At 49.3% G+C, this 20,354-nt stretch overlaps 1 protein-coding gene across 2 annotated transcripts in view; it reads right to left on the bottom strand.

The window, feature by feature from the left end:
* The window catches only part of ATAD2B (ATPase family AAA domain containing 2B), a 153,206-nt gene that overhangs the window by 80,535 nt on the left and 52,317 nt on the right, over window positions 1–20,354 (bottom strand). For both annotated transcript variants that reach the window (XM_069728154.1, XM_069728155.1), the window contains exons 11-14: window positions 18,774–18,889; window positions 8,046–8,220; window positions 2,193–2,281; window positions 507–666 (exon numbers count right to left, since the gene is read on the bottom strand). In XM_069728154.1, the coding sequence (XP_069584255.1) occupies window positions 507–666; window positions 2,193–2,281; window positions 8,046–8,220; window positions 18,774–18,889 (540 nt within the window). The remainder of the gene's footprint in view (window positions 1–506; window positions 667–2,192; window positions 2,282–8,045; window positions 8,221–18,773; window positions 18,890–20,354) is intronic.

Raw genomic sequence — 20,354 nt, forward strand, 5'->3', positions numbered from 1 at the left:
ATTTACCACTAACATGAAGCCCAATATGTCACGAAAAAACAATCTCAGAACCGCTAGGATCCATTGAAGCGTTCCTGAGTTATTACCTCATGAAGGGACACTGGTCAGAATTGCAAAAAACGGCAAGGTCTTTAAGGTCAAAATAGGCTGGGTCATGAAGGGGTTAAATATTATGCTTTTTCTCCCCCCTGATTCATTACATAATGGCAGTAAAAAATAAAATTATATTTTTAAACAAAGTATTCTCAAAGTCAAAAAAATCCACGTGTTATGAATTTAGTATAAATGAACACCCCATCTCCCCCTCTCTTAAAGGGTTATGGGGCTGCAGTGTACCGACTGTACATCCGGCTGCCTTGTGATCTGGGGGTCCGCATGCCCACCGATCTGATATTGATGAGCTATGATGACCCCAAACCATCAGTACCAAGGTCCTGAGGATTACATGTGCCTGTATATATCCCCCCCCCCCCAATGTGTGTACTCCTTCATGGAGGCGTCCTCACCTTCTGATCAGGTAAACTGAAAAGAAATTCCCTGTCGAATCGACCAGGTCTCCTGAGTGCGGGATCTATAGAATCAAGTCTGTTTGTAGCACCAATAACTATTATCTCGCCGCGATTGTCCAACCCGTCCATGAGTGCCAGCAGGGTCGACACGATGGAACTGGAACACAGGAGAAGAGAGACATGGATTAGTAATAAATAGTAACAATATCGACCCTTTAACGAGGCTGAGATTGTTTATAAGCAGCCAGACACTTTATTTGCAGACACGTGTTTCAGGGTGTTTGCTTCTCATCAATGCAAAGCAAAGTGTCCAATTTGGCTGGCTGGGTGAGAGGCCTCTGAAAGTAGGTTTGAGGGAGAAAGTTTCTCCTTGTGGACACTGCCAAGTTGACTTAAAGTAAGTGGTGACAAACGCGTTTTTCTGGTTTGCACTGATGAGGGGTAAAACCCCAGAAACATGTGTTTGCAAATACTGAGTGTCTGCTTTGGCTTCTTATCCCAAGTCATGTGAAAAAGCTTGTTAAAAAGTAAATATTGACTTACAGAATTGCTACTTTTAATAGGAGGCGCCCAAAAATTCAAGCTACATACTTATTTTCCAAGGAGACCATTACATGGCCTGTAAAGCCAACTTGGAACTCTTCACAAGGAGAAAATGTGGAGAAAATGTACCCCCAAGACATACTGCACAACAAAATGTACAGAGCCCCTTTAAGGTGGGAGAACAGCAGTACATTGAGCCCCAGGAAACTCTTGAGCCATGGGTCAAATTCTGATCTTCCAATTACCTGCATTATTACTTAAAGGGTTGTCCGGCCACTAAAAATAAAACATTTCAGATTACCAAAAGCGTTAGGACGTCCCTTACTGCTTCCTCGTTTCTCCCATATCGACGAGTCCCCTGACCGTTTCCGCTCCATGTGGATGGACTTGTGACCTGTGCTTCCGATCACCGGCTGCAGCAGTGATGAATGGATCACTGCTGCATCCAGCAATTGGCTGCAGCGGTCACATGCTTATCCATAAGGAGCAGAAAATACACTGACTGGGAACTTTAAAAGCACTGGAATGAGAGCAGTGTAAGGAAAGTTATAGTGCAGTGGCCGGGGAAAGCCCTTTAATAATTTTATCCTTGCGCCATGTAGTCCTACTCTCAATACCAAGTTCATAGGTCAATGTCCTTACCATCCATGCTCCAGTCCTCAAATGCTCTGTGCTGCTGGGGACTCAAAACCTTCCTCCACAGGAACTCTACCTGTAACATGCCCCTTGCTAAAATTCTCGTCTACAGCACTGATGTCACATGCTTGGCGCCTGCTAGCGTAGCTGCAGACAATCGCAGAACACAGTGACTCAGTCACCTGCCCACCGCCATCATGGTAGTGATGACCTGACAGCGCTGCATGCAAACTGATGGCGTGAACCGCGGAGACTCCGCTCTGAACTTGGGAAGGGTAAGGAAAGAACAGTATTTTAATTTTATTATTAGAACAAATTGCAGCCTGGGAGGTTTATTCTGAAACTGGAAAATCTCTACAATCAGATAAATAGAAGGGGCCCAAAATATCAGGTCATGATGACCAAGATGGCTGTATACAGAGGGCCCCCTATCCTCACAGCAGAAGACGTGACCACAAGAAGTCAGGACATACATGATCATCTATGGTGCAAGCAGAAACGTACCTGTGTATCTGATCCTGTCTGCTGGACCGTACCGGAGCCAGACCATCGATCTCATCAAAAAAGATGATGGATGGCCTCATCACGTATGCCTGCGAATGAAACCAGCGGTCAGGAGGAATAATAAATAATAATCTTTATTTATATAGCGCCAACATATTCCACAGCGCTTTACATTTACATTACAAAGATCATGGTGAATAAGCAGTGTACAGATGTACAGACCGCCTTACCCTCTCCCCCAGCAACCCAGACCGCCTTACCCTCTCCCCCGGCAACCCAGACCGCCTTACCCTCTCCCCCGGCAACCCAGACCGCCTTACCCTCTCCCCCGGCAACCCAGACCGCCTTACCCTCTCCCCCAGCAGCCCAGACCGCCTTACCCTCTCCCCCAGCAGCCCAGACCGCCTTACCCTCTCCCCCAGCAACGCAGACCGCATTACCCTCTCCCCCGGCAGACCAGACCGCCTTACCCTCTACCCCCAGCAACCCAGACCGCCTTACCCTCTCTCCCGGCAGACCAGACCACCTTACCCTCTCACCCGGCAGCCCAGATCGCCTTACCCTCTCCCCCGGCAGCCCAGACTGCCTTACCCTCTCCCCCGGCAGCCCAGACCGCCTTACCGTCTCTCCCGGCAGACCAGACCGCCTTACCCTCTCCCCCGGCAGCCCAGATCACCTTACCCTCTCTCCCGGCAGACCAGACCACCTTACCCTCTCCCCCGGCAGCCCAGACCGCATTACCCTCCCCCCCGGCAACCCAGACCGCCTTTATCCTCTTCCCCAGCAGCCCAGACCACTTTACCCTCTCCCCCAGCAGCCTAGACCGCCTTACCCTCTCCCCCAGCAGCCCAGACCACCTTACATTCTCCCCCGGCAACCCAGACCGCCTTACCCTCTCCCCCGGCAGCCCAGACCGCCTTACCCTCTCCCCCGGCAGCCCAGACCGCCTTACCCTCTCCCCCGGCAACCCAGACCGCCTTTATCCTCTCCCCCAGCAGCCCAAGACCACCTTACCCTTTCCCCCAGCAGCCTAGACCACCTTAACCTCTCCCCCGGCAGCCTAGACCGCCTTACCCTCTCCCCCAGCAGCCTAGACCGCCTTACCCTCTCCCCCGGCAGCCCAGACCGCCTTACCTTACTCCCCACGGCAACCCAGACAGCCTAACAGTCTTCCCCACGGCAGCCCAGACCGCCTTACCCTCTTCCCCATGGCAACCCAGACCGCCTTACCCTCTTCCCCACGGCAGCCCACACCGCCTTACCCTCTCCCCACGGCAGCCCAGACTGCCCTACTCTCCTCCCCACGGCAGCCCAGACCGCCTTACCCGCTTTCCCACAGCAACCCAGACCCTCTCCGGCAGCAGAGACCGCCTTCCTGGTGACCGCCTTCACCCTTCCTGGCAGCACAGACCGCTTTTCCACCTTCCCTCTCCCCGGCAGCACAGACCGCCTTCCCCTTTCCCGGCAGCACAGACCGCCTTCCCCTTTCCCGGCAGCACAGACCGCCTTCCCCTTTCCCGGCAGCACAGAACGCTTTTCCACCTTCCAGGCAACACAGACCGAAGGGTCTAGAAGCAGGGGTGCAAGTCTTGTTACTGATATTCTGTGACCCCCTGTGACGACCAGTTTTCCCTGGGAAGTTCCTTTAACCTCCTTCTGAGTGTTATCTCGGGCAGGTTTGATTTCTTATGTAAATCATGAGAAACAAACATCAATATGCAGCAGGAGCGACGCAATTACACTTGGCAAAATGGAAGAGGTGGCACAAATTGCTTGTAATATACTAAATGGCTTCTTACAGACGAGAACGCACTTAAGGAACAGCATTACTTCCAATTATTATAAATATGCTAAATGTTTTTCTGAATATAACATTTTTACATCTACTTTGCAAAATTACTTCTGTGAACAACAAAGTAAACTACACGCTGTGCACGGCTATAATTGTCAGCAAAACTTCCAGAGTGGGAGGAAAACAAAAAAAAGGTACTGCAAAAGGGGTGTGCTAACTTTTTTTTTGCATAGTGTCAGCCTCCTAATCGCAGCAGTATGCACCCCCATGGTTTCCAGTGTCCCTCAATGAGGCGATAGAGCAATATCCATTAAATACCTTCAAATAGTATATGGCAGGCGATGAGACGGATAACCATTTATCAAGAGATGTATATATACATACAGAGAATACAAAAAGTCTTCAGACCTTTGTTAAAATGGAAGGTTTTTGCTACATGAAAAAAAAATCATCAAGAAGCATCATTTCAGAACTTTTTCCTCCAAAATCTTTGTTTGTTTGTTTTTTTGTGGTAGCATAAGTGTGCACACCCTTAACCCCCAAGGGTGGTTTGCACGTTAATGACCGGGTCAATTTTTACAATTCTGAGCACTGTCCAATAAGAGGTTATAACTCTGGAACGCTTCAACGGATCCCGGTGATTCTGACATTGTTTTCTCGTGACATATTGTACTTCATGATAGTGGTAAAATTTATTTGATATTACCTGCGTTTATTTGTGAAAAACACAAATTTGGCAATTTTTTTTTTAACTTTTGTTATTTTCCAACTCTGAATTTTCATGCCCTTAAATCACAGAGAGGTCACAGAAAATACTTAATAAAGTAACATTTCCCACACGTCTACTTTACATCAGCACAATTTTGGAACCAAATTTTTTTTTGTTAGGGAGTTATAAGGGTTAAAAGTTGACCAGAAATTTCTCATTTTTACAATACAATTTTTTTTTTTTTTTTTTTTTAAGAACCACATCACATTTGAAGTCGCTTTGAGGGGTCTATATGATAGAAAATACCAAAAAGTGACACCATTCTAAAAACCACCCCTCAAGGTGCTCAAAATCACATTTAAGAAGTTTATTAACCCTTCAGGTGCTTCCCAGGAATTTTTGGAATGTTTAAAAAAAATTAAAAAAAATGAACATTTAACTTTTTTTCACAAAAAAATTACTTCAGATCCAATTTGTTTTATTTTCCCAAGGGTAACAGGAGAAAATGGACCCCAAAAGTTAATGTCCAATTTGTCCTGAATACGCCGATACCCCCAAAATGAGGGGGGAACCACTGTTTGGGAGCATGACAGAGCTCGGAAGGGAAGGAGCGCCATTTGGAATGCAGACTTACGGTAGATGGAATGGTCTGCGGGCGTCACATTGCGTTTGCAGAGCCCCTAATGTACCTAAACAGTAGAAACCACCCACAAGTGACACCATATTGGAAACTAGACCTCCCAAGTAACTTATCTAGATGTGTTGTGAGAACTTTGAACCCCCAAGTGTTTCACTACAGTTTATAACGCAGAGCCGTGAAAATAAAAAATCATTTTTTTTTTCTCCACAAAAAAAATATTTAGCCCCCAAATTTTTATTTTGCCAAGGGTAACAGGACAAATTGGACCCCAAAAGTTGTTGTCCTATTTGTCCTGAGTACGCTGATACCCCATATATGGGGGTAAACCCCTGTTTGGGCGCATGGCAGAGCTCTCGGAAGGGAAGAAGCACTGTTTTACTTTTTCAACACAGAATTGGCTGGAATTGAGATCGGATGCCATGTCGCGTTTGGAGAGCCCCTGATGTGCCTAAACAGTGGAAACCCCCCAATTATAACTGAAACCCTAATCCAAACACACCCCTAACCCCAATTCCAACCCTAACCATAACCCTAACCCAACCGTAATCCAAACCCTAACCTCAACTTTAGCTCCAGCCCTAATGGGAAAATGGAATTTTTTTTAATTCTATTATTTTTCCCTAACTAAGGCGGTGATAAAGGGGGGGTTTGATTTACGATTTATATCGGCTTTTTATGTTTGGCAGCAAAAAATAGTTTTTGCATCACCACATTTTGACAGCTATAATTTTTCCATATTTTGGTTCACAGCCATGTGAGGTCTTGTTTTTTGTGACCATCTTTGGGCACATGACATTTTTTGATCGCTTTTTATTCCGATTTTTGTCAGGCTGAATTAACAAAAACCGGCAATTCATGAATTTCTTTTTTTTTTTTGGGGGGGGGGGGGTTATACCGTTCCGCGTGTGGTAACATTGATAAAGAATTCTATTCTTCGGGTCAGTACGATTACAGCGATACCTCATTTATATTTTTTTATGTTTTGGCGCTTTTATACAATAAAAACTATTTTGTATAAAAAAAATAATTATTTTTGCATCGCTGTATTCTGAGGGCTATAAGTTTTATTTTTTCACTGATGACACTGTGTGGCAACTCGTTTTTTGCAGGACAAGATGATGTTTTCAACAGTCACATGTTTATTTATATCCGTCTTTTTGATCACGTGTTATTCCACTTTTTATTCAGCGGCATGATAAAGCATTAGGGGTTAACTAGTGGGACAGTTGTATAGGTCGGGTCGTTCCGGACGCAGCGATACTAAATATGTGTGCTCTCATTTTTTTTTATTATTATTATTTACATGCATGAAGAAATGTATTTATTGGAACACTATATTGTTTTCTTTATTTAGGGTTAATTTTCTTTTCTTAACTTTTTTACATTGTCCCAGGGTGGGTCATCACTATATTGTCAGATCGCTGATCTGACACTTTGCACAGCGATCTGACAGGCACTGCAGGAGGCTTGCCGGCACCTGCTCTAAGCAGGCACTGACAGCCACCTCCCTGCAGGACCCGGAAGGGAGGAGACAGGAGGAGACCCTCGGAACAACGCGGTCACATCGCGCTGTTCTGAGGGTCTCAGGGAAGCACGCAGGGAGCCCCCTTCCCTGTGTGATGCTTCCCTGTGCCACCGGAACGCTGCGATCTTGTTTGATCGCAATGTTCCAGGGTTAATGTGTCGGGAGCGGTCACATAGTGCCGGATGTCAGCTGTGATAATCAGCTGACACCCGGCCGCGCTCCTCCTGTGAGCACGGCTGATCGCATATGACATACTATCCCGTCGATGGTCATATGGGCCAAGGTCACCTCGATGGGATAGTACGTCTGATGTCAGAAAGGGGTTAAAATAATACTTTGTTGAAGCAGCCCTTAAATTGATGACAGCATTCAGCCTTTTTTGGACAGAAGTCTATCAGAATGACGCATCTAGAATTGGCAAACTTTGCCCACTCTTCCCATCTCCTGTGTACAGCTTCAGGTCACCCATAGATTTTATTATTTTTTCTTTATTGGACTCAGATCTGGGCTCTGGTTGGCCCATTCCAAAACTGATCTCCTGGTGATGCCCTTTTGCTTATTTGGAAGTCGCTTAAGGCCATTGACAGGCTGAAAGGTGAAATTCCTCTTTAGCTTTTTAGCAGAGGCCTGAAGATTTTGTTTCAAAATTGACTTATATGTGGAACTGTTTATAATTCCCCCCACCTTGATTAAAGCCCCAGCTGCAACTGATGAAAAACAGTCCCCAAGCGAATAATGTTGCCTCCACCATGCTTCACTGTGGGTATGGTGTTCATTTGGTGATGCTTGGAATTAAAGCCAAAAAAGTTCAACCTTGGCCTTGAAGGTTTTGACAAAACATAGCCGGCTCTGGATGTTTTTCTTTGTAATAAAAGGCTTTAATTTTGCCACTTTATCACACAGAAATGACACATGAAGGATCTGGGAAGTGTACATACTGGAGCAACGCGGGATTGTTAAGGTGACTAACACTACTTTTATCACTATTTTTTTTTTTTTTAAACATGGCTTAATGTCTTAAAGGGATATTCCCATATGATACCTTTATGGTCTATCCACAGCAAAAGCCATAAAATGTATAGTAATGCGGATCCAACCAGCGGTGACGGTCTCCATCAAGAACTGAGAACGTACGTACATACATATCAATATCACTACCCTAGGAAATCGGTGAGGATTGCCCTTACCTGGTCAAACAGGAGTCGCAACTGGCGCTCTGACTCGCCCACCCACTTACTGAGGCAGTCGGCACCTTTGCGCATGAAGAAAGAGACCTTCCTGTCACCTTGGCTGCATTCATTGGCGAGTGCTCGGGCAACCAAGGTTTTTCCTGTCCCCGGGGGGCCATAAAATAAACATCCCCTGTAAAGAAAAAAAAAAAGATGGTTGCCACTATACATTAATGTAGCCTAATATCTAGCAGTAATAATTTCCCATACAGATACATGTGGCCGCCTTTCTCCTTCACAACACTAGAGGGAGTGCATACTGCTGTATCATAGGGTTCAATGCATGAAGTGTATGTAGTGAGCTCCCCCTAGTGGAGGCTGCAGAAGTCAGAAGTGTAATTTATCTCTAGGTTTAAGCTGTAAGATGCAGTTTTCTGTATCAGATTATTCACTTTTATGCTGAAATCCTTCCTTACAGCAATGTATTTCCTTACAGATGTTTTTCATACATTTTTTGACAAGTTACAATCTTCTCTCCCCCCAGATAACTGCAAGGTGCCACCAAGGTCTGACATGAAGGAAGGGGGAAGGGAGCCACTACTGATGAGAAATGAGACATCCGCCCCCCCCCCCCCCCCCCCCCCGCCGCCTGGAAGTTATCAGATGATGTCAGAACACAGCAATTCTGTCAAAACTATAGTGGCCACGGACAGGAACGGCAGATCCACCCGCTATTCATTACCCAGCAGCGGTCTCTGTAGAAACCACAGAGCTGCTGTGTTCTTGGAAGTGAGGGTAAAGAAAGCTGTAGTACCTACAGTACTGGTAGAATGCTTATAAGGGGAACAGCATGAAAATTGGAACAGATCCTTGGTATTTACACTATTAACTTGCTCTGGGAGATGAGGCTCTAAAATAGAATTACACATGATAATGTTTGCTCCTTCTTGCATTAAGAAATAGGGATTTTTGTGTACTCACTGTAAAATCTTTTTCTCCGAGCCACTCATTGGGGGACACAGGACCGTGGGTGTATGCTGCTGTCACTAGGAGGCTGACACTAAGTAAATACAAAAAAGGGTTAGCTCCTCCTCTGCAGTATACACCGCCCACTGGCTCCGGATAATACCAGTTTGTAGCAAAGCAGTAGGGGATTAACAAAAAAACTCTTTAACCATAGAAACAACATGTCAGAGACTAGAACACTTATTATAGGCAACAAGCCAAACAAGAGTGGGTGCTGTGTCCCCCAATGAGTGGCTCAGAGAAAAGGATTTTACGGTGAGTACACAAAAATCCCTATTTCTCCATCGCCACATTGGGTGACACAGGACCGTGGGACGTCCAAACACAGTCCCTGGGTGGGGAACAACAACCCAACAGTGTAAACTTATGGCACCTGCTGACTACAGGTGCGTTACCGCTGCCTGCAGAATACGCCTACCCAGGCTTGCATCTGAAGATGCCCGAGTATGGACATTGTAATGCTTTGAAAAGGTGTGCAGGCTAGACCAGGTCGCAGCTTTGCAAACCTGCTCTGCAGACGCTTGATTCCGAATGGCCCAGGAAGCACCCACCGACCGAGAGGAGTGTGCCCTGAGGCTCGCAGGGATAGGCTTGCCTCTGACGCGGTAAGCCTTCTGAATAGTCAACCGAATCCATCTGGCGATTGTCGACTTAGAGGCGGCCAGTCCCTTCTGGTGTAACGCTGGGAACACAAACAGAGCATCCGTCTGTCGAAAAGACGCCGTCCTGGACACATACTTCCTGAGGGCTCTGACAAGATCCAAGGAGTGAAGAGCCTTCTCCACGCAGTGCGTTGGAGCAGGTCAAAGAGACGGAAGGACGATATCCTCATTGAGGTGGAAGGAAGACACCACCTTCGGGAGGAAACTAGGGGACGGTCGGAGAACTACCTTGTCGCAGTGGAACGTAAGGAACGGCGTCCTACAGGAAAGAGCCGCCAACTCCGAGACTCGTCTGATCGAGGTAATAGCGACGAGAAAAAACACTTTCCATTAAAGGAGATGCAGAGAGATGTCCTGTAACGGCTCGAAGGGAGATTCCTGTAGGACACCTAGTACCAGATTAAGGTCCCAAGCCTCTAGCGGCGCATTGTAGGGAGGCACCACGTGATAGACTCCCTGAAAGAACGTTCTGACCTGAGGTTTGGAAGCAATTTTTTTGTTTAAAAAGGACTGACAAGGCAGAGACTTGCCCTTTAAGGGAACTCGGCGAAAGCCCCAAGTACAGACCAGATTGGAGGAAATCCAGGATGGTAGGGATGTTGAAAACCATCAGAGGGCAACCTTTGCTTCTGCACCAATCAAAAAAGATCTTCCAGGTCCGATGGTAGATGCGCGATGACACCGGCTTTCGGGCACTGATCAAGGTGGAAACTACCTCGCGGGAAAAACCCGCTTGATTCAGAACCCAGGATTCAACGGCCAAGCCGTCAAACACAGGGCCCCTGAGTTCTGGTGGTAGATCAGGCCTTGAGAAAGTAGATCCGGGCGATCTGGTAGGCGCCAAGAAACGTCTGCGATGAGCTGGACCAGATCTGCATACCACGCCTGGCGAGGCCAATCCGGGGCGATGAGAATTACCAGGACACCCTCTGCCCTGATCTTCCTGATGACTCTGGGGAGCAGGGGCAGAGGGGGAAGAGGTAAGGGAGGTGAAACTGACTCCAGGGAAGGACTAGCGCATCCGCTCCGATAGCTCTGGGATCCCGGGACCGGGCCACAAACTGAGGTACCTTGGCATTGAACCAGGAAGCCATCAAGTCTACGTCCGGAGTACCCCAACGAAGACAGATTTGTTGGAATACGTCCTGATGGAGAGACCACTCTCCTGAGGCAAAACCTTGCCGGCTGAGGAAGTCCGCAGCCCAATACTCCACTCCTGGAATGTGAACGGCCGATACGACCAAGTGGTTGTGTTCGGCCCAGCGAAGGATGTGTTCTACCTCGCGCATTGCAGCTCTGCTGCGAGTGCCCCCCTGATGATTTATATAAGCCACTGCCGTGGCATTGTCCAACTGGATACGGATGGGGCAACCTGCAAGGAGATGATAGACCCGCTTTAGGGGCAACCTGATTGCCCTATCTCCAGGATGTTGATTGGAAGACGAGACTCGTGACAAGTCCAGGTTCCCTGCGCAGTGTGATGGCGAAAAACCGCTCCCCAGCCTAGTAGGCTGGCATCGGTGGTGATTACCAGCCAATGGACTGGGAGGAAGGACCTCCCTTGGAGAAGAGAGGATTGGAGCATCCACCACTGGAGTGTCTGCCTGACCCGAGGGGAGAGGGGACACAGTTGGTCGAGGGAAAACGGACTCCCGTCCCATGCATCCAGAAGAGCGTGCTGGAGGGGGCGGAGGTGTAGTTGCGCAAACGGAATCGCTTCCATTGCGGCCACCATCCTCATGCCGAAACGGATGGAGCAGGGGGACAGCCGAAAAAGCTTCCAGACCCCCTGTTGAAGAGCCAGGACCTTGTCCCGAGGAAGAAGCACCAACCCTAGGGACGTGTCCAGGGTCATGCCCAGGAAGGAAATCCGTTGAGCTGGAAGAAGGGATGACTTCTTCAAATTGATCAACCAGCCCAGCCGAGAAAGAGTATCCAAGGAAATGTGGATGCACTCCTCGCAGGCTAGGAAAGATGGGCCTTTGACCAGTAAGTCGTCTAGATAGGGGAGAATGACTAAGCCCCGAGAATACAGAATGGCCATGACAGCCACCATGACCTTTGTGAAAACTCTGGGGGCGGTGGCAAGGCCGAAAGGCAAGGCCCTGAACTGAAAGTGTTCCTCTCCGACGGCGAAGCGGAGAAACCTTTGATGAGGCGGGAAGATTGGAATGTGGAGGTATGCATCCCGGATGTCGATGGATGCTAAGAATTCGCCGTGTTCCATCGAGGCAATGACGGAACGGAGGGATTCCATCCAGAAATGACGGACTTTAACAAATCGTTCAAGAGCTTTAGGTCCAGGATGGGCCTTACTGTTCCATCCTTTTTGGGAACCATAAACAGGTTTGAATAAAAACCGCGGAATCTTTCGTCCACTGGGACAGGGACAATGACTCCGTCTTGTCGGAGCAACTAGATGGCCTGGGAAAAAGCTCGGGCACGCCTTCCCGCTTCGGGAGGGCGAGAAGCAAAAACCGGGTTGAGGGGGAGAATCCATTTTGTAACCAGAGGACACCAGATCCCTGACCCACTCATCGTGAACGACGGCGAGCCAGGCATGATGGAACAAGAGAACGCGTCCGCCAACTTTGCTGGTGTCGTCCGGACGGGATTGCGAGTCATTTGGAAGAAGATGATTGGGGTCTGGATCCCCTGGACCTAGATTGTGTGGAGCAGCCCCTCCAGGAATGGTTGGGCCTGTATGAAGCCTGAGGGCTCTCGTCTCTGGCGGCACGGTGCCCCGAACCAGGGGAACTGGCCGATGAATGCCATGAGTAGGTTCCACGAAGGGGCCGAAACTGGGCCTGTGGCTGTCGTCGGAACGTTTGTCTGAATCTCTGCTGGTGAAGGGAAGTACTTTCACCTCCCGTAGCATCGGAAATCAGTTTGTCCACTGAGATATGGCAGAGATGTGAGCGACTTTTTAGATACGGAGTCCGCTCGCCAGTTCCTCAGGCATAGCGCTCTCCTAATCGGAGGGGAAGAGTGCAGAGCCTGAAGCCTCAGACTGAATGGGCGAAACTGTCAAATAGGCGGTCCGTGGGATCTTTGATAGAAGATCCGTCCGGCACAGATAGGATAGTTTTAGAGGACAAACGCGAGACAGGAGGATTCACAGGAGGGGATTCTGTCCATTGTTTTCGGAGATCAGGAGAAAAGGGATATTTGGACTCAAGAGATCTCTGGCCCTGAAAACGTTTGTCTGGACGCTCCCTATGTCGCTGGACTATGGCCTGGAACTCCGGGTGATTGGCAAACACCCTGTGAGTACGTTTAGTCCTTTTGAAGGACACCAAATTATCCATACTGGAAGTCGCCAGTTCCTCGTCGACCTGAAGGGACTGGTTGACGGCCTCAATGAGACTATCTATAGTTCTCTGATAATCTGGCGACTCCAGATCTAGAGGCCCATCGGACTCAGGATCAGAGTCCTGGTCGGAAGAGGTGCCTGGGGAGCGAGAGCGGGAAGCGGAGCTACCAGACGCCGAGGCACCTGAGGGCCTGGGGGACGAGCTACGGACACGCTTCCTAGATGGCCGCTTGTGCTTAGAATGAGAGCGGCCCCTGCAGGCTGAAGATTCCGCAGCCTTAGGGGGATGCTCCTGAATAGGCGGATCAGTGGTCCTGCTCCTGGTTGGATCCTGGAGGGACTCAATAGCCTTAGTCAAAGAAGCCATAGACTGCGAAAGTGACAATGCCCACTCAGGGGGACTGGTCACCGCAGGCTCGTTAGCAGCGGGGGGCTCCTGAGCGCTTTTAGGGTCACAAGCATTACAGAGCGGGGCAGTATGCCCGCTTGGTAGCGCAGCCTGACAGGAGGTGCAAGAAGTAAAGAACACTGTATGCGTTTTTGCAGACTTTTTGTGTTTAGGCAAAGACATGTTGTCTGCTAATCTCCGTGCAGACTGTGGAGCCAGTAAAAACGGAGCACTGTGCAGCCAGTAAAAATGGAGCACTTTGTAGAGCGGAGCCTGCTGAAGGATGGGAGCAGTCAGCGTGCAGCGCACGTACCCAGATCCTGTGTCCAGATGCCGCACTGGTGAGGAGAAGTGGCGTTGAGGTCCCGCTGTTGTGGCAAGATGGCCGCCGAGAGCTTGGAGGGTGCTTCTCGAAGTGTGCGAGAAGCGCTGAAGCGGTGGGCGGGGCCTCACGCGTGACATGCGCTGTGGGCGTACCGCGGCCTTGCAGAATCAGAAGCCGGGGACTAAATTAGCGGTGCTCGGCCGCAAGATGCGGCCGAGCCAGCGGTGCGCTCGGGAGCCCCCCTCCTTCCTTACCCCAGAAGACTCAGCGCTTGGGATCCTCTTCAGGCGAGGTATGAGGGGCGATGCAGTCCACCTCGATCCAGCGCCCTCTTGATGAGGAGCTGGAGAGGGACTGGGAAGCTCCTTGCAGCACCGCTATTCTTTTAGTGGTGGAGCAGAGGGAGGGCGGCCAGACAGTACTCCGGGAAGATGGCCTCTGTGCAGGGGCGGATTATCAGAGGGTCAATATGGGCGGTAGCCCAGGGCCCAGTGGTCTGGGGGGGCCCTGGGCTGCCGCACAGATTGAATGCCCACCGCCGGGCCGGCATGTATGTGCCCCGGGATCCGGTGGGCAGAGAGAGGGGGCCCGCATTGGGCCCCTTCTCTGCTCACCGGGCCCCTTCCGGCGCTGCGGCGGTTTCCTATTGATGTGCGGGCGCGCGCCCGCACATCAATAGTTAACAACAACAACAGCCGCCAGCCAATTGGAGGCTGGCAGCTGATGTCGGCCGCAGCGCACACGTCGCCGGCGTCTGACGTCATTGTCAGTCGCCGGCGAGTGTGCGCTGCTGGAAGGAGCTCGCAGCCTGGAGCGCGGACAGGTGAGGAGACTTTTTTTTTTTTGTTTGTTTTTTTGATAAGCTAACGGTTACGGTGGACACACTGGGGGGCAATGCTGGAGGACACACTGGGGCAATGCTGGAGGACACACTGGGGCAATGCTGGAGGACACACTGGGGGCAATATTGGAGACACTGGGGCAGATTGCTGGAGGACACACTGGGGGCAATACTGGAGACACTGGGGCAGATTTGCTGGAGGACACACTGGGGGCAATACTGGAGACACTGGGGCAGATTGCTGGAGGACACACTGGGGGCAATACTGGAGACACTGGGGCAGATTGCTGGAGGACACACTGGGGGCAATACTGGAGACACTGGGGCAGATTGCTGGAGGACACACTGGGGGCAATACTGGAGACACTGGGGCAGATTGCTGGAGACACTTTCTGGGGGCAATGCTGGACACACTGGGGCAATATGCTGGACACACTGGGGCAGATTGCTGGACACACTGGGGGCAGGACTGGAGGCATGGGCAGAATGTAGACACGTGGCATGATTGGAGACACGGGGCAGGATTGGATCATGGGGCAGGATGGATACGATGGAGACAGATGGGGCAGGATGGGGAGATCATATGGTGTAGAATGGATAGTCATGAGTGCAGGATGGGAGAACATATGGCTGGAGCCAGGAATGAGACACACGGGGCCAGGGTGGGGAATATTATTACCATAGGGGCTAATTAAGGGATATTATTACTGCAGTGATGTATTTATTTTATTTTTTTGAGTATACTGTTTTAAATGGGGGGGCGGTCCTGCTACTGTGCAGAGTGACACTGTCGCCTTTTTTTCTTCGTGTTGTAATGTAGAAGTTGTGAAAAATTAAGTAATGTGTTCTGCAAGCGGAGCTCGAGATAACTGTTATTTCCTGCAGAAACGAGTCCTGGCTAGAAAAAATGATGGCGGTCTTTGCTGGATGAAAGATGAAGGACTTCACCTAGAGACGTCACTGGTGAGTCAGTGTTACCTATACACTGACACTATACACTGTATACTATATACAGAGCTCCTGTGTACAATGTCACCAGTGATCACTGTATTCCATATACATTATATACAGAGCTCCTGTGTATAATACCACCAGTGATCTCTGTATTACCTCTACACAGACACTGCATACTAAGTACAGATCTCCTGTGAATACTGGCACTTATAGTGTTATAGTATTGTGTTTGTTTGTTTTTTGTTTTCTTTTTTATTACTGATCAGTATTGTAGTAGTCAGTCACTATGTGGTGGTAATATGTGGTCTGGAAATGGTGTTGTGGTATTTGTCTTTTGTATGTGCTATTTGGTCACCAAATGGTAATATGTGGTCTTGACATGGTGCGGTGGTATTTGTTCCTTGTATGTGATATTATTCGATCACTGTGGTTGTAATTTGTTGTCTGGTCATGGTGCGGTGGTATTTGTTCCTTGTATGTGATATTATTGGTCAAAATATACCTAAATTGTATTGCAGATTTTAACAAATATTTAATAGGTTACAGTAGAGTAGGGCCCGGCCATTTTTCTGGAATAATCTGGCTCGGGTATGACACATGACCCCCGTCACATGACCCCCGTCACCCGTCACATGACCCGGGGGGCCCACAGTGTCTGAACAGCCCGGGGCCCTGGCTACCCTTAATCCACCCCTGCGTCTGTGTATCCTAAGGGTTCGCTGCCCTAGGATTTCACAGGGCATGTCCACGGCCGAGCATCCCACGTCGCAGGACAGGGTACGGGGAGTAAACTCGCCGTGCTCGCCTGTTGGTGTTTCGGTGGAGATCGGACCCCTTAAAAGGGTCCGTCGCCCCTTTAATCCTCTTGCACAAATTGTCAAAAAAATAAAAATAAAAACGTCTGGAAAGAAACAGAGGCAGTGTGCCTCCTACGGACACTAAGCAAGAACTGGTATTATCCGGAGCCAGTGGGAGGTGTATACTGAAGAGGAGGAGCTAACCTTTTTTGTATTTACTTAGTGTCAGCCTCCTAGTGACAGCAGCATACACTCACGGTCCTGTGTCCCCCAATGTGGCGATGGAGAAAGGATGACTTTAAACATTCCATATTAAGAGCTGTTTAAAGGCATATTCCTACTATTGAAAAAGTCTTCTGACTAGAACACTGGTAGGCGATTAGTAAAGGAGCTTAGACCCCAACTGATCGGGAAAAGTTGCAGATAGTACATAGGACATGCAATGCCAGGGTGAACACTGCAGGGGGCGCAGCTTTACAAGTAAAGTTTTAAAGCCCTTTTACTGTACTGATCAACAGGTTTCCTAAGGTTGGACCTCCACCGAAGGCAGACGTCCACTCCATGAGGACAGGCTCTGAATGGTATAGACTCAGAGAACCACTAACATCACCCGTACACTGGATGATGAGGTCCATGTGGGAGCTTCTCTAGTGCCGCCTGATGGCAGATATCTGGGGTAAAGAAGCACTTTCATGATTTCGAGGGTCGTTATAGAAGGAAAGACATCTTTATTACTGACGTCCAGGAACACACTGGCTGACGCCCGTGAACGAATGCAGCGGAGGGTGGACACAAGGCGGCGGCGGGATGGATGCAAGGCGGCGGCGGGAAGGACGCAAGGCTGGGGCAGGGAGTGGGCATGGCGGGGAGGATGCAAGACGGGGGTGTGGAAGACGCAAGGTGGGGGGTGTGGCGGACGCAAGGCGGGGGTGTGGAGGACGCAAGGCGGCGGGAAGGACGCAAAGCGGCGGGAAGGACGCAAGGCGGCGGGAAGGACGCAAAGCGGCGGGAAGGACGCAAGGCGGCGGGAAGGACGCAAGGCGGCGGCGGGGTGGATGCAAGGCGGCGGCGGGAAGGACGCATTCTGGGGCAGGGAGAAGGCAAGGAGGGGAGGACGCAAGGCTGGGGCAGGGAGGAGGCAAGGCGGTGGCGGGAAGGACAAAAGGCGGCGGGGAGGACTGTTATGCTGTGCTATCAGGCAACACAGTGTGCAGTAATCAGCGCACATACAGTGATATGGCAATAACCCAAAAACAATAGAACAAGCTCTGAGACGTGGAATCTCTGCAGACTGCAATACCTGAACCTATCCTCACACAACTAAAAGCAGCAGTGGATTGCGCCTAACACTACCTATGCAACTCGGCACTGCCTGAGGAGCTGACTAGCCTGAAGATAGAAATACAAGCCTGACTTGCCTCAGAGAAATACCCCAAAGGAATAGGCAGCCCCCCACATATAATGACTGTTAGCAAGATGAAAAGACAAAACGTAGGAATGAAATAGATTCAGCAAAGTGAGGCCCGATATTCTAGACAGAGCGAGGATAGCAAAGAGAACTATGCAGTCTACAAAAAACCCTAAAGCAGAACCACGCAAAGGGGGGCAAAAAGACCCACCGTGCCGAACTAACGGCACGGCAGTGCACCCTTTGCGTCTCAGAGCTTCCAGCAAAAGAGAATAGCACAGCTGGACAGAAAAAACGGAAACAAAAACAAAGTAACACTTATCTAGCAGAGCAGCAGGCCACAGGAAAGATGCAGTAGCTCAGATCCAACACTGGAACATTGACAAGGAGCAAGGAAGACAGACTCAGGTGGAGTTAAATAGCAAGGCAGCCAACGAGCTCACCAAAACACCTGAGGGAGGAAGCCCAGAGGCTGCAATACCACTTGTGACCACAGGAGTGAATTTAGCCACAGAATTCACAACAGAGGACGCAAGGCGGGGGTGTGGAGGACACAAGGCGGCGGGAAGGATGCAAGGCGGCTGCGGAGTGTGGATATATATCCTGGACTACAAGCGAGGCCTGCAATCTAATGATATATAATATACTCAGCCATCTGCTGTACAAGCAGTGAATCTATGCGACAGAGAAATGGCGGAGCCGTCATATGGGCGCTCACCCCGCTGATCATAGTGACAGCAGCTGCTGCCAGCTTCACCGTCTCTCCCCTTAGGGACATTATACATACCGGAATTAACCTCCAATTATCTGTGTGACACCGCAATAAGCCGGTATTTATCCCCGTCATACTGATCCCACCGCCCCGCTGCCCGGTACAAGCGCCAACTAGTGCCGAGCACGACAGCAGCAGAACGTGCAATAGAACCAGTGTCACAGAGGGATATTCATCGCCTTACTCCCCCACCGCACTAATACGAGGGTCCTGAGCGCCCCCGAGTGTATGCAGCTTTATAATAAAAGGCCCGCACTTACCGGGGAGGTTGAATCTTGAACTTCTCGAAAATCTCCGGATATAAAAGGGGGAAAACCACCATTTCTTTCAATGCATAAATGTGCTGGCTTAGACCTCCCACACTGTCGAAGCGGACCTGAGCGGGGAAAGCAGAACACAACAATTCACAATGTGCGAGTGTATTCATAGGAACACAGAAGGTAAAGAGATCTGCGCTGTATTATGTCTGAGAGGACCGAAGCGGAAAACACCGCTCACAAGTCACGTATCGTCCCATCAGTCATTACATTACAGACCTGGGCAAACTACGGCCCTTTGACTTTTAATATACAGCACAGGGACAATGGACAGTAAAAGGGCGAGAAGCACTGACCCGCAGGCCGCCCTCCACACCTCCGTCCTAAGATTCAATTTTACCCTTATCTTCGGGATACAGATACTGGCTAACACAATGGTGGAGGAGGGAACAGTCAGCTCCGTCTTCCATCATTAGATGGCACCTGCTGTGGAGCCACGATGTGCGGAGCATAAGGCGGAGCAGCACACAGGGGAATGGGGGCAAGGGGAGAAGTATTTGTTTTTTTAATCACATGTAGGAGGAATATATGGAGGGTCATACAGTGTTAGGAGACCATGGAGGCCATCACACTATGTGGCAGTAAAATTAATATAAATCAAAATAATCAATTAACCCCTTTACGACCTGTGACTTATAGATACTCCATAGGTCACCTCCACTTGTCTGGTGCGGGCTGTGGTGCGGAGACGGCATGTTTTCAGGCACATAGGTGCATATGACGAGAGATGATCTGATCAGCTAAGAGTCGCGGGTGGAATCGCAATCCATCCGCGGCTGTTAACATGTTAAATGCCGCTGTCAAACTCTGACAACTGTATTTAACATCATGTCGGAAGAGCGTCACTAATACCGCCCATTAGTGCCCGTGTCACATGAACCTGGTGCGCCGACCTCTGTGGTTGTCATTGCTGATCTTCTAGGAACGTTGCCCTGTGGGCGGCATTCATAGAATATGAGCATTTCTGCTACTCAAATCAGTGCAGAAGCAGCTTCAAGTCTTAGACTATGAGCACACATTGCAGATTTGCCCATGGATCTGCAGCGTTTTTGACACTGCGGATTCGCAGCAATTTTCCATCTGGTTTACAGTACCATGTAAACCTATGGAAAACCAAATCCGCTGTGCCCATGGTGCGGAAAATACCGCGCGGAAACACTGCGTTGCATTTTCCACAGCATGTCAATTCTTCGTGTGGATTTTGCAGCGTTTTACACCTGTTCCTTTACAGGAACCCGCAGGTGTAAAAACGCAAAAAAAAACTCTGTAAACCAATTAATAAATTAAAAAAAAATAAATAAAGTTTATATCCCCCCCTGTTTTGCCCCATACAAAATAAAACAAAAAAAACATTTGGTATCGCCGCGTTCAGAAAAGTTCAATCTTTGAAAATATAAAAAGAATTAATGCAATCGGTAAATGGCGTGAAGAGAAAAAAAAATTACAACGCCAGGATTAATTTTTTTTTGCTCATTGCACATCGCAATAAAATGCAATAACCGGCGATCAAAACATTGTAATCTA

This window comes from Ranitomeya imitator, chromosome 5, assembly GCF_032444005.1.
Source record: "Ranitomeya imitator isolate aRanImi1 chromosome 5, aRanImi1.pri, whole genome shotgun sequence".
NCBI classification, from domain to species: domain Eukaryota; kingdom Metazoa; phylum Chordata; class Amphibia; order Anura; family Dendrobatidae; genus Ranitomeya; species Ranitomeya imitator.